At 33.2% G+C, this 14,449-nt stretch overlaps 1 protein-coding gene across 3 annotated transcripts in view; it reads left to right on the forward strand.

Annotated features, from left to right (window-relative positions):
• Window positions 1-14,449, forward strand: part of LOC145662696 (N-acetylglucosamine-1-phosphotransferase subunits alpha/beta-like) — a 108,644-nt gene that overhangs the window by 84,414 nt on the left and 9,781 nt on the right. For 2 of the 3 annotated variants that reach the window (XM_081728538.1, XM_081728539.1), the window contains 3 exons: window positions 2,166-2,318; window positions 6,724-6,901; window positions 9,029-9,213. In XM_081728538.1, the coding sequence (XP_081584664.1) occupies window positions 2,166-2,318; window positions 6,724-6,901; window positions 9,029-9,213 (516 nt within the window). Of the gene's footprint in view, window positions 1-2,165; window positions 2,319-6,723; window positions 6,927-9,028; window positions 9,214-14,449 lie in introns of those variants that run through there. The other variant, XM_081728540.1, reaches the window with a different exon arrangement.

Below are 14,449 nucleotides of genomic sequence, written 5' to 3' on the forward strand. Positions count from 1 at the left end.
GTGGTAAAACGCTGCATCCTATAATAACACTTATATTATCTTTCTATATGTAATAAATAAGAAGAATCTTTGAAAATTTTGTTGAGTCTGAGAGATACCGAGCAGATTATAGACATTTAACACTTCTATTCAAAGAGAGAAAAATTGTAATATCGTTACCTGAAAGCATACAACTTTTGGAGATTTTGTTTGGGTAAGGATTAATTCCAAGGTGCTGATGTCTTTGTCGTTAATATAGTGTTCAGAAACTAAGACTTCCTTTTTAGAAACTCGGATCAGTTACTACATTTAATATATAAAATCACAGAACGTTCTACAACACTACATTAACTAATTAAGCAAAATAATTCATAGCAACTGTTTAATTATTAACAATAAACAAAAGACAACAATACTGTCATGAATTGTTAGTTTATACCATTAAATTTCTTTATAATAGATACAGTATTCTAGTTGATAACACCGTATTTAATTACTATACTGATATAACTTAAATCTGTCAGATGTTTGAGGAATCATGTTCCTCTAGTGCAGTGATGGGCAAACTACGGTCTGCGGACCAGATGCGGCTCCCTGTAACGTTCTATCCGGCCTCACGACATGATTCCTAAACTGGCAAATGAAAAGAAGAATAGGGTTACTTCGAAAGAGTTATATTAGAAACAGATTATCGGATGAGTATTTGACTTCACTTCTGGGAATCAGTGCATCACAGTTCGAATAAGATTATGAGAAAGTTCAATCATCAATATTACTTAGTATTACAAGAATTTTGTAATATGCACCATTATTGTTTTTAATAAATTATGTTGATCCTTTTACAGTTGCTTCTATTTTTTTTAGCCCCCTCCAAAAGAAAAGAAAAAAAATACCTATCATTGCGCTAGTATGTGCATTCGAGCGAAAGACGTGAGAGAACTACTAGAGACTATTTTTGATGCATCATCCCCCTGTTTGCTTGGTGTAACTAAGCAAATGACTGAAAAATTTGAGTCAGAATAACCGGTATAAATAAGCCTAATCCATCACGTAAGATTCTCGTTTCCGGATTTGTGACTTTTTTTTTTTTTTTTTTTTTTTTTAAACTATAGTGATCAATCTTTCTTTCTTTAGCTAATCGTGACATAACAGTGGTTAATTGTCCATTGTGCTACTCCTAAGTACTAATCTATCACTTATTGTGTTAAAGGATTTTCTAGAAAATCAATTTTGCTTTTCATAGTAGAAGCTTCTTGACGATTCGTACCTTTAATAGTGAACCAATGGTTGGTACGTTCATATTCATGCACCTAAAAATGTTCATTAAATGAAGTACGAACAAAAGGTAAATAGAGTTGCGTGCTGCAGTAGTAGAGTGCTAACCTCTGGAACACAGGGTCGATCCAAGGTCATGTGGACTTGTGGAGACAAAACGTGAACGTATGTGTTGTCGGGTTTCTCTTAGTATCATCACTCCATTTATTCTTTAATTTATTTCAATTCAACTTGAGTCTCTTTTAACTGAAGGACTTAAACGAAGAACTTAAAGTTGAAGACATTGTTTCATTTCAACCATTAAATAATTTGTCTGAATAATAATTTGTTTAAATTTGTCTTTAGGACATGAATTTCAGTCACTCGGCTTATAACGCCATGAGAATTTTCTATCTTTGAAGTTTCTTAATTGGTGTGTGTCAAGTAGTAGCTGGTTAGTTCAACATTTTTTTTTTCTTTTTTAAGTAAATTCTCCAAATGCAGAGATATTTTGTATTCAAAATGCAAACAGATGTTTTTTTTTTTTTTTTTTCCTTTGAAGTTATTTGTAGCTGCAAGTATATATTGTAAAACTGTGAAATACTGAGGAACTAAAGGAACGTACCATTGGTAACGTGAGAGAAATAAGCACTAATTTACAGTATTATGTCATGATGATTTTCTTATATGTCAGGGTAACTCAATCAGTTATCGTAGTGGATGTTTAAATATATTGTTTTCAAGAAACGATGTATAAATAAAAATACACAGTAAAGCGTCGTTTTGTTATAATTAATTAGTATTAAATAATTTTTATTTCCTTACGGTACTAGAGAGTTCGAAAACCATCACAAACTGCGATATTACTCTTGTAAGATATGGTATAGTAGAAGAAAATTTGCTACCATACTTTTCTTCTATTTTTTTTGTAGGTTTCCTCGCGAATGGGAGCGTACATCTTCTCATAAGATTAGAAGTCCATCTGATATGCAATATGCGTTCTCATATTTTTATTTTTTGATGAGCGAGAAAGATCCCCAGGATATCAACGAAATATTCAGAAAATTTGATACAGATCACTCGGGGTAAGTGTCGCTTCAGTTCTTTACTATATATTATTTTACATTCTGTTCTAAAATTGTTGCTCACTAAGTTAAAAGCAGGTTGAAATGGATATAAATCAGGAGTAGTGTGTCTGTTTCATTCTTCTTTATAAATAAGAGAAACCTAGTCAATAGAAACCCAAATATTGCCAATCTTGAAAGGATCTTCTTGGTTTGTAAAGCTTGTTTCAAGAAAACACCGTAGTGAAAATAGTGATAAACAAAACAACTCCAACTTTTTTTTCTCACGTACCTTCCTGTTGTATGCGTCATTAATGATATTAATAGTATTCCAACTTAAAACTAGGATCATGCATGTGATGGAAGTGGAGGAAACTGTAGTTAACTTTCATTTTATTTATTTATTTATTATAGTAAAAAATATTATTTATATTTTTTACTTGTGAATCGAAATCCATGAAAAATCTAACCTTTTGATATTTTAGAAAGTGTTGGATTCTTGTATATATATATCTATATATATATATATATATATATATATATATAGAGAGAGAGAGAGAGAGAGAGAGAGAGCGTTTCTAAACAACTGTCAATTTTTGGGAGATGATTCCTGGCACCAAGATAAGACAAAAACATAAACGTGATGAAGACAAACCTGGAAGACCAGGAAATGTCAGGGAATTTTTAAAGTCCTGGAGACGTTAATAACTTTTAATTTGCTAAGAATGAAATTTTAAAAATATTTAAAAATGATAATTTTAAGACGACCTCAGGTGTTGGTGAGTGCTTGTTTGTTAATTGGCAACTTCGAACTTAGAAACTTAAAAACTTAGATGTGTTTTCCACTAACAATGTGTAATAAACTTATGTTCTGCAATTATGCTCATTATCTTTTTCTTTTCGCTTGTTCAGCGGAAAAACATATCGGAGAATCATCCATAATAGTTAAATCAACAATTCGATGGTAAATTTATTTTCGACGCACGCATATATGAACCTTTTTCCTTTTTCATTTCCACTAGTTTCGATTTTATCGGAGTGTCCTGTCCTGCATTAAGTAAAGGTAGCTTATCATACAAATGTAATGATTTTGGAATACGATTTCTCTTATTTGACGTTATGTGCTTTCATCGTAATGTATTAAAATTCGAAAAGACTTTTTTTTTTTTTTTTCGGAAATAATATTATGAGTTTACGAAAATTACTGATAAAGTTGCGCACAGCATATGCATTGAGTCAGTACTCAGTGTATAACTGGACTAATTTCATCGGACTCTTAATCCTTAAATATGAGAGATACTGATACAGATAACCGATCTTTCTGCTTTGTGCTTATAATGCAATTTGTTAATTATTATACATTTATAGACACGTACTTAATCATTATCCATCAATGGTTAAACATTTGTAACCATTGTGTAAAAATGTGTAACTCTGCACGAAGACTGTAGAGAAGTCTTAAGATAGGGCACAAAACTGAACACTTTGTCTCAGTTTATTTCATGGGGATAATTAAAAGTTTAGGAAACTTCCTCGTAATTATTATTTTTTAAACATGTAGAGCTATTATGAAAGTTATAATTAATTTTTTAAGAAATGAAAGTTACTATGAAAGTTATAATTAAGACACATTTACATACATTCTATACCTACGCGTGCGGGGTTGATGGTGGAATGCAAAAGGAAACACCAAAGCTTATCAGATAACATGCGTGAGTGTGGTGGGTAGAAAACTTGTTTCGATTTCCAGTTAACTCATCTGGAATGAACCATATGTTGTTTCTGGCGAACTTTTATTAAATCGAAGGTTTAGTACAATTTATGAAGAAAAAACTAACCAAATAAATAAATAAATGAATGAAACCTCAAGATGTAAAGCATGTATTTACTTATACCAGTAAAGGTTAAATAAAAATAATATCCGGTCGCCTTAAAAGTATTGAGGCCTTTGCTCACGAGATGGCGTTAGTGTCCCAAATCTCAGGGTATATGAGTCGCAGTGGGTCAGGCCTAACGTCATCTGGTATCTGGCAGTTGAAGCTAGTAGATAGGCAAAATATGTTAGAATTCTTACAATCAGCCGTAAGGTATTGCACCGTGAAGATGAGTGAACCTTTCACAAAACTGCGCCACAGTTTACAATTTTATTTTGATAAAGTCGCAAATGCTGCGCAGGTCTCTGAAGAAATTGTACTGTTTGTAGGTAAGATAGGTTATTAAAAGCAATAGCGAAAAAATTACTCAGTCATTTTCGTTCTGGAAATGATGCCCAAGGTGCTTCTCGCGGTAGATAACTGATCACAGCAAAGGGGCCCATATTCTGGCAAAAGTCAAGTAAGATTGGTATCAAAGCAGTCATTAACGTCTCAATGACTAAACTCCATCACCAAACAGTTTTAAACCATTCGAAGAAAGCTAAGTACAAAAAGGAGCTCGACATTTGTGTGCCATATAATCTGACCCAAAAACATTTACTTGATCGAATTTCCATCTGCGGATTTCTGTTGAAACGTAACGAGCTCGAGAGCCAATTCTGATTCGGTTTATTGCGAATGTTGAAAAGTGGACAGCGACAGACTACAACAACCGTTTGGGGAAAAGATTGTGGTCGAAGAGAGGAGAAGCTTCACAGTTTGTGGCAAAGACAACACTGACGTCCAAAAAGGTTACTCTATGTGTTTGGTGGAATTGGAATTGCATCGTGCATCACGAGCTGCTAGCTACTGTCAGTCAGAGCGATATACTCGAGTCTGTACTATCGACAGTTAGCGCAAATGCGCATAGGAATTCGAAAGAAACAACCAGCACTATCAACAGATAAGGTGTTGTATACTACGCTAACAACACCAAACCTCATATATCTTCATAAGAAATTGAGGAAACTGGACTGGGAGGTTTTAATGCATATATCGTGTGGCCTGAACCTATGTAAGTCGTCACACAATCAGTTGTTTCGTGAACTCTGAGAATGGTGTTAAGTTTGTTTCGAAAGAGGCCTGGAAAACCCACGTGTCACAATTTCTTGACCAGAAACTACATTAAGTTCTGTAATGACAGAATTATGGCTTTCCCGGAAATATGATAGACGATCATTGAATAAAATGGTATGTGTGTGATTTCATAATAATGTTTTCAAATCAGAATAAATGTATTTTCAATTTTAATATTCAAAAGCTCAATACTTTTTAGACAACCTGGTATCAATATATTTAAACAAGCTATACAATTATATGAGGGATGTACAATTTCCTCAAAATGAAACAATTCTCCAAATATTACCTTCTGTTTTCTGTATTTATAACTAGCCACTTTAGATCAGTATCTAACTTAATTACATGATGAATAACCAAATTAATTTGAATATTTTCATGATATACGTAAGCAGTTAGAATTTTCATCAGTAAAATTTATTTTAGGTGTAAAGTTCTTACTAGTAATATTTGATTTATGTACTTTTTTTGAGAATACAATTTTCAAACCATAAGTTTCGCGTTCAATTTCAAGGTAAATAATACCTGAACCTGATAAAAGTAGATATTCAAGCACATAACTGTTGCACAAAATTGTAAGTTTCTCTCTCTAAAAGTGTATGTTTCTTATTCTGTCATTGTTATTCAATGTCACAAAAGCATAGTGATCAATCTGTATAACATGTCAACAATCTGAACAATCATAACAACCAGCCGCGGCTCGTACATAAAGATCTCCACAGAACCACCACTTTTTTAATTTAACGTCCACGATTATGCTTCAAGGCTAAGGAAGACTGAGATGATGATAATTACGAAATGGTGGAATGAAGACAGTGGGAAGAAACGGGAAAGCCCGGAGACAACGCACGCACCCGATGTTTGTCCACTACAAAGCAAATTGGTGAGAGCTGGGATCGAACTAGGGACATGCATTTAGTTTATTCAAGACATAACAGACATAGACTCACTTAATTCTGACATTTTTATTAACAGTACCCGTATATCATATTACCTGATATTTGTCAATGAAATAATGAAGGTCTTCGAACTGATGTTTTAAAGTCGAGGTTCTAGATGTACAGTTTAGTGTCTTACAGTTTATAAAGTTTTTAAACATGTAAGCTATTTTCGCGAGGAATAAACGTTTCCTAAGCAAGGAAGTTGTATTAAGATAAAATTGCGATCACGAAATGTTTTTCTAATCTTTGTATCCAATGAAAATTATCTTGCATTTATTTGTATGGAGTTATACAATTATATAGTATTGATTTTTTAAAGTATTGATTTTAAGCAGTATACATAGTACAGTCAAATCTTCTCGAGAAGTTTTTTTTTTCTTCTCAACTATGAAATACTAGAATACAAGTATTATTATGTAGTGTGACAAACAATGTCAATTCTGTTGTATTTAATACTTGAAGGTTACAAATGTTTTTTCTTCTATTTCTTCAAAGAACGTGGTCCGACAGAGAGATCAGGACAGTGTTAACACGTATTTTTGAATTGCCTCTTGGATATAACAGTGTCGTGAAATTTGAAAATCTAGTCACAAATTGTTCACTTCAGCTGCCTGCAAATTACTCTCAAGGGATTTCAACACCACCATATGAGAGATACTATGATTCGAAACTGGTGAGTAGCATAGTTTAAACTTAAGGTAAGTGTTCTTGTGTAATATTCCCTTATTTTTCTTATTGCATATTTTAAATGAAAACTACAGATTTGCTTTGTCTTTGATCTGCTTTAAGAGAAATCACTATCGCTGTACTAGTACAATGTTAGGATATCGTTAAAAATGTTCTGCAATTGGGAACATTTAACAATTAAACAGAATTTAGACGTATTGAATATCTTATTAAAGTTTACTATAGTTAATAATTGGATACGGAATGTTATTATCAATTCAAATATTACAAAATTACTTTTATCCAGCTATCTTCATGTAAAACTAGATCTATGATATAAAGAAATATTAACTGTGTTCAAAATTTTACTTCAAGCAGTAGGGTCGTTATTCTTTGTAAAAAATGTAAACTTTCTTTTTTCCCTTAGAATACACATTTCGAAGTGTAATCATAAAATCCCAAGTTAATCCAAGTCCTAACTATTTTCAAACATTCGTTTTGAGCAGTTCAAAATTTCCTTATTTTTATTTTTTTTTTTTAAAAAATTGTATTATGAATACAAAATTAGACAGAAATTTTCCTTTTCTCTTGAGAATTAGAATTTTTAAACACACTTGGACATGTATCAGCTTACTTTTAATAAGGAGCTTATATAGTGATTTCATCTGTCTAACTTGAGGAGTTCGGAAGATATTCTATTTTCGGGGCATAAAATTGAAACCTCTTTTCCTGTAGAATACATATTTTAATAAAATTAACATCATAAAAACGCGGCTGGTGTCATGTGCTAACTATGTTCAAAACTTTATTGCAAGTGGTTCAGTCATTTCACCGTGATGATGATACACACTTCGTTACCACCTCACTAAGAAGTGGAATTTTTGAAAACACGGGCATATGCCCACTTTTTATCTTCTAATATAAAGGGCTAAGTCATACACTTTGAACCTCTCTTCCGTCCTTAATATATGTATTTTAATAGAAGTTACATGATAAAATCCTGACTCAAGCCAAGGCTATGTTCAAAAATTCATTTCAAACAGTTCAGCTGTTTTCTCATAATGACAAAACAGACGACGTCTATTTGAATGAGGAGGGAAGCAATTAGAAATGGTCATGCGTAAAAGAGGAGTTTTCGAAAACGTGGACTGTGTGTCGAATTATTTTTAATGGAGAGTTTATATACTGAGTTTCATCCATTAACTTGTAGAGCTCCTAAGTACTCCATTTTTAGTGTAAGTCCTCTTCCGTCTTTCCTTTAGGATACTTATTTTAATTGATCATGATAAAATTTTAGTGTGAGGTAGGTACTATGTGTATGTTCAAAAATTGATTTCAAACTATTCAGTCGTTATTCCATAATAATGTGATAGACATTGATTTCATTTTTATGTATTGTTGAAATTTGATTCCTTGGTAACATTTATTATAAATCTGGATACTATGAGGTTTATAATAATTGGTGATACCACATTCCTTAGATTTTGTAGTAACATCATTTATCGTACAGAAGAAGTCTTAATCAATTAGGTAATTAGGTAATTTTTATCTGTAGGTAATTATCAACAATTATTATGAACACATCCTACTGCGTCTAAACAGTTTGAATGGTACAAAGGACAGATGTTGTGAATGACATTGATCCGTGATTTTCTGACTTCCACCTCTATTTGAAAAGTGTCAGAATATCAAGAACAAGAAATGTAATAGGAGAAAATTTCTTACTGTTTCTTTTACATTCTATATTTCTCAATTATATACTAATGAAATATATGACCCCTTAAAGCAGTTATTCGAATTAAGAACAATGCATATTTACAGAAGGAATAAATGCATGAGTTCCAACATAACTGTAGAACTTACTGAAATAATATAATTCAGTATGTAATGAGTTTCCTTTTAAGCAAAATTTTGGAAGCGATCGTGATTGATAGTTGTATCAATCGGAAATTTGGAGTATTAATATTTTTTGTAAGTAAAGGCGTTCTTTCTGAAAGGCTTATATCTCGTTGTTTGTTCCTTGTATAATATGCTTTATGGAAACAATTTGTGAAAAGTGTACTTCATATTATCGATAATTAGCATCTTAATCTATTTATAACGTTAACTTATGTGTAATTATTTTATGTTACAGCCAACCGTGACAGCGTCTTTGATTGCTAATTGTCAACCAATTGCCAATATGCTGCTGGAAAAGTTTGGTGGAAAAAAGAAGAACAAATATCAAATTGTAGGAGAAGATGATGTCACATTTAAAATGTTAAATTCTAATCTCAGTTTCGTTATTGGCCATCTAGATGATGTGAGGAAAAGACCCAAGTAAGTTATTTTAGCTGCCTTTGTTAAGATAATGTAAGTACCTAAGGTAAACACCCCAGTCATGGACACGGATAAAATCGCCGCCAGTAATAGACACTTCGGCGGAAATCTGTGAAAAATAAGACATTCACTAACGCAGGGAAGTTTGCATATTGATGAAAATTATCTACGTGATATAATGGTTCCACTCAAGATCATTAGGCTGTCGTCTGCTAGATCTACGGACGCTGCAGTTGTGGCAAAGTCGTGGTGTCGATTGCACGCACTTGATTTTACATTATGTTAAGAAGTTGAGTAAAGTAAGAAATCACTTGGCCGCTCCACTATAGTAAAGCTATGAACAAATTGAAAAGTGTGTGTTTTCTACGCACTAATATTGGTATAGGAAAGGCATAAGTGCGGCAAAGATGTATATTAATAAATTTGAACCGTCAATATTGGGGATGTTCATGACTGGTATGATAAAGGTGCTATTTGCCAATGTTGGACACCCTCTTTCCATTACTGGTAGAATTGGAAAATGTCTCAAGAACACAAATGTCCACTGCAAAAGTACCATGAAAGCTATATGAACAAACTGGCTCAAAGAAACTGGTAGCTTGTGACATTTACCATTAATGGACAGTGGGTGTGTATTACAGTACAGCTTAGCAACTTTGGTCCAATTGTGGACACTTCCGCGCATTCCCGTTAGTATATACGGGGTGATGCTAGAGGTGATTTTAGAGGTGAAAAGAGAACAAAAATGTATCTGGCGTTGTTTCCTTTGGGACCTCGTTCCGTTGTTTGGCTTTTCGGCAACTTTGACTGAACGTAAGGCAATGAAAGGGTGTGAGATATTGGCAAGAGGTTGTATAGGATCTATTCGTAAGATAACATCCTGGCATTTGGCCGTTGGAACTCAGAAAATGACATACAAACAAACAGCCCAAACAGATATCACAGTTTCGAATTGAGCAATTTATTTCCATGTCTGAGTTCCAACGAATAAATGCCGGTATGTTATTTTACGAATAGATCCTATACAACTTCTCACCTATATCCTACACCATTTTCATTCCTCATGTTTAGCCACAGTTGCAATATATATATATATATATATATATATATATATATATATATATATATATATATATATATATATATATATATATATATATATATATTAAAATGTGAATTCCTGAAGAGACCCTACCAACGGCACAAGGCCCCAAAGGAAAACATATCAAATAAATATTTGTCTCATGTCGAATAAATGGTATTTCAAAGAACGACTTCAAAACAGTTGTATTGTAACAGTTATTGAGTCTCAAATTTCACGAGAAAAAGTATTACTATTTAAATGTTGTTTGGAGGACTTGCAACCATGGAATGGGCCCAATGAGGATACATGTCTGTTTTATCTTTCGAAGGAATTAAAGTCACAAAGCTTCAACCAGTCAGTGCAGTCCGAGGATGTATCTCATATGAATGATGTTGCTCTACTTGTCCAAGAAATTCCTGCACCTACCCACGACAATATTTTGCCAAATCCAATACAAGCAGATTTGCATGAATTTTTCAAAGACTTGAGCTCTAGTCAGACCTAAATCCCGCAGCAGATAACGCATCGATTAGTTTGTTCCTATTCTCTGAAACAATGCCCATGCCTGCTCAATATTCTTCTGCATTTACAGAAACAACCAGAAATCCAGATGTCTGTACGGCAACTTCCATGATGACGAAATTTCACACAAGGGACAACTTTTCAGAAACCACAGAAGCCAACAATTCAGAACCAAGAGCCGTTGCTTCCTCATCATCTACTCGGTACCAACAACGGTTGCTTCCTCTTCAGCTACATCCCATAATCAGTATGGTGTGATCCTGATGTTCCAACTTCTTTCAAAAGCGCTCTTTTGGCCCGAAGACAAACCGTAATTGTCCAAAAGAAAGAAGAAGGAGCGGATTCCTGCAGTTGTTACATCTAAACCATGCCGACTGTATAGTGAATCAAACCTTGAAGAAAAAGCCAGAATTTAGCAAGAGAAGTTACAGAGAAAACGTATGATGGAGTTGAAGAGAGAAGAAAAGCGACGCGCAGAATAAATAAAAATGGAACGTAGAAAGCAGAACTCCAAACAGAGGAAAAAAAAAAAAAAAAAACAACTTAAAGAACTTTTCCTTTGCGTTTGTATCGGAAAATGGTACCGATACCTTTCAGAATAGCCTTTTGCTTTATTGTTTATTTTTCAATAATAAAAGTGGTATTTATTTTCACCACTTGTTCTCAAACACACGCAATTTCTTAATAACATTGGGCACTTTTTATTTGATTTTCACACAAGTACTGGTTTTGGTTAACATTTTTCAAGTGCAAAATAAATAAAAATCCTATGCACAAATTCTGGTTACGTATTAGTTTACACCTCAGCAAGTTAGACGTCAAAATATGCTGATTTCTCGTGTATGTCCATCACTGGGTGTCCATAACTGGGGCATCCACTGGTTTGAATATTCATCACTGGTTACAAAAGTACAACTCAAATAGTACATTCTACTCTTTACCATAGTAGTAATGACTACGATTTAATAGACGCAAGTGTAAACTATGCCTACCACTACGAAACAACAGAGTTACTACAATTCTCGTCCATCTACAACATATTTTGTCACAAATGCTCGTAATAGTGTCCATGACTGGGGTGTTTCCCTTAGTACGTATATATGTGTTAATATGTATCACTTAGAAAATTATATCAAAGAGGTTGATCGGTTAAGATTTATTAGGCTTGTATTGGGGAAGATTGTGAGTTATAAACCCTATGTATGTAATTCGTGACTGCTTGACTTTTTTAAAATTATTATTATTTAGTCTAAACTTGCTTAATGATTAGCATCGATGTAGTATTACAGTATCTTTGATCCGCATTATAAAGGAGAAATAAAATTATGGGTTTATAAATAACGTGCAAGGCCTCCCTGAAAGGTGATTTTATTTCAAAGTGATGATCATTCCTTTCTCTCTGGTGCTATTTGAATCATGTTCAAGCAATGAAGTTCAAATAGTCACGTTTGTATTCTAGGAGGAAGTGAACAATCTTAAATTGCATTTTACATATGCTACTCATCTTCCATAATTGCGAAGTCGAATATGTTGCTAAAGAAATAGCTGTCTTTCATTGTTTAAAAAGCAATTGTTGAATTACTATAACGCAAAATTTCAAAGATACCAGTGAGGTTAATATTTAAAAAAAATTAATTTTAGTCAGATTGAAGTTTGGATATGAATACGAAACTGATGGAAAATGGCACAAACTTAAGATAAAATTGTGGAAAACAGTCCTCTTTCCTGCATTCGATTTGCGTAGTTCTTATTACGGAACCTTCAACTATTTTTTTGAACTGCAAATTTTGAAGTGCTTCTAGTTAAATTGGACTACACAATTGTATATTAGTATTCCCAGAACTTCTTCTTTTTTCTGCAAGTATCTTCGTTTAAATGTCTCTGTTTAAATGAATCCAAAAGGCACTCATCTTACTCTTATCTACAGTAGGGTGACCAGACGTACTGATTTTCGCAATACAGTACTGTTTTTCAAAGAGCTACCGTGCATGTTGCAAAGACGCCTAGAAAATCGAGAGATGTCCTTTTTTAAAAATGTCCTGAGTTAACTTATTTCCAATATCTTAATATTTCGTTCTTTATTCACAACATTTTGATTCACAAGCATTCTTTTCCCGAATGATAAACCGCTGTGGTTTTTTAACACTCCTCAAAAGACTAGGAATGGAGACCAATCAACAAACCATTGTTTTTACTGAGAAGGGCTTGTTGAGATATCGGTAAAGTAGGAAAAGTTTCTTTTTCAACTTATAACAGTGATGCTAACCAAGTTAAGTAGAAGTTCCTCGTGCCGGTCTAAATTTTCTCTTATTCCTTAAAATAATACTAGGCTCCGAAAACCGGTAAAAAAAATAATAAATAAAAAAAATTAAAATTAAAAAGTCTTTAGACCAGCACGAAGTTTCACTGTATGTTCATAAAAATTAACCACTTTGACATTCATCTAAGCATTTGGAGTTGTATGAATTCTTGGAATACTTTTGTTCAGTACTTTTCTCAACAAAAATGAATGATTAAGTTAAGGTTACAGTTAATTGAAATGATGACATGATGACATGCATATTGCCGACGCAGTAAACTATCATATACTATTATACTTGTGTTCTACTTCTCGCTTGTCAGAATCTGATCACCCTAATCAACAGCGTTACAGATTTCTTCATTTGTGTTTAAAATATTACATTCCTGCTTGCTGTTTAAGCTAAACGAAACGATGAGGTACGTGTAATGATAATGAAATGAATGGTGAAAGGATAATACGTAACAGACATTTCCTGAGTAAGATTCTAACACATAACAGACATACCTTGGCAGTTGCCAACCTATTACCTTAGACTGCTCTGTCATCCCGATCAGAAATTGGTTGCCTGTATAGAGTTCAGCGAAGGTGTATGAGATTCGAACTTACAGCTGAACATGGGATCTGAACCATATGAGCGCCCACCGAGAATCAAACCCGGATCTCCCGCGCCAAATACGCTTCACTAACTATATAGCCACAAGGGATCTTACCATTCGGGAATGTTAGATATTAAAGAATCATTTCATATCTCGTCTTCGTAATGTAGGCAGCGAAAAATCGACGATTGGTGACTGATTAAAAGGTAACATTCTAGGAAAGAACAGAATGAATACCTGCTTACTAAATCAGTAACGTTGTAGAAAAAAGCACAATTATTACTTTCTGAAGTTTATTTACAGAACGGCTTACGTTAATGAAGGATATTTCTCTTTATTACTTTACGTTATTAAAGTATATCCTAATGATTCCTTTCCTTCGACACCTAACACAATCTACACTAAATTTTAGAGGAAAAGTAACCAATTGAGTAATTGTACATACAGTATATGTAAATGTGAAAATATGATAGTTAATCGTTAAATAACGACAATAGAATGTATCAAGATTTGATGTGTGTATTGCGCTGAGTAAATTGAATTAGAATTTCATCATGATTCCATTTACATTACTTTTTTTGAGGGATTAATAGTCAATTGCTTAGGCAAGGAAATATCTGTTAAAGTGTGGTAATACTTTGTTTGCATTTGTACATTTTCATGTATTTCTTCGTTTCCGTAAAAGGCAAAAATCGGAAGCAGTTAACGTCTTCATAAATTAAAATTAGTGAA

The sequence above is a fragment of the Thermobia domestica genome, chromosome 10 (genome assembly GCF_964235325.1).
Source record: "Thermobia domestica chromosome 10, izTheDome1.hap1.1, whole genome shotgun sequence".
NCBI lineage: Eukaryota > Metazoa > Arthropoda > Insecta > Zygentoma > Lepismatidae > Thermobia > Thermobia domestica.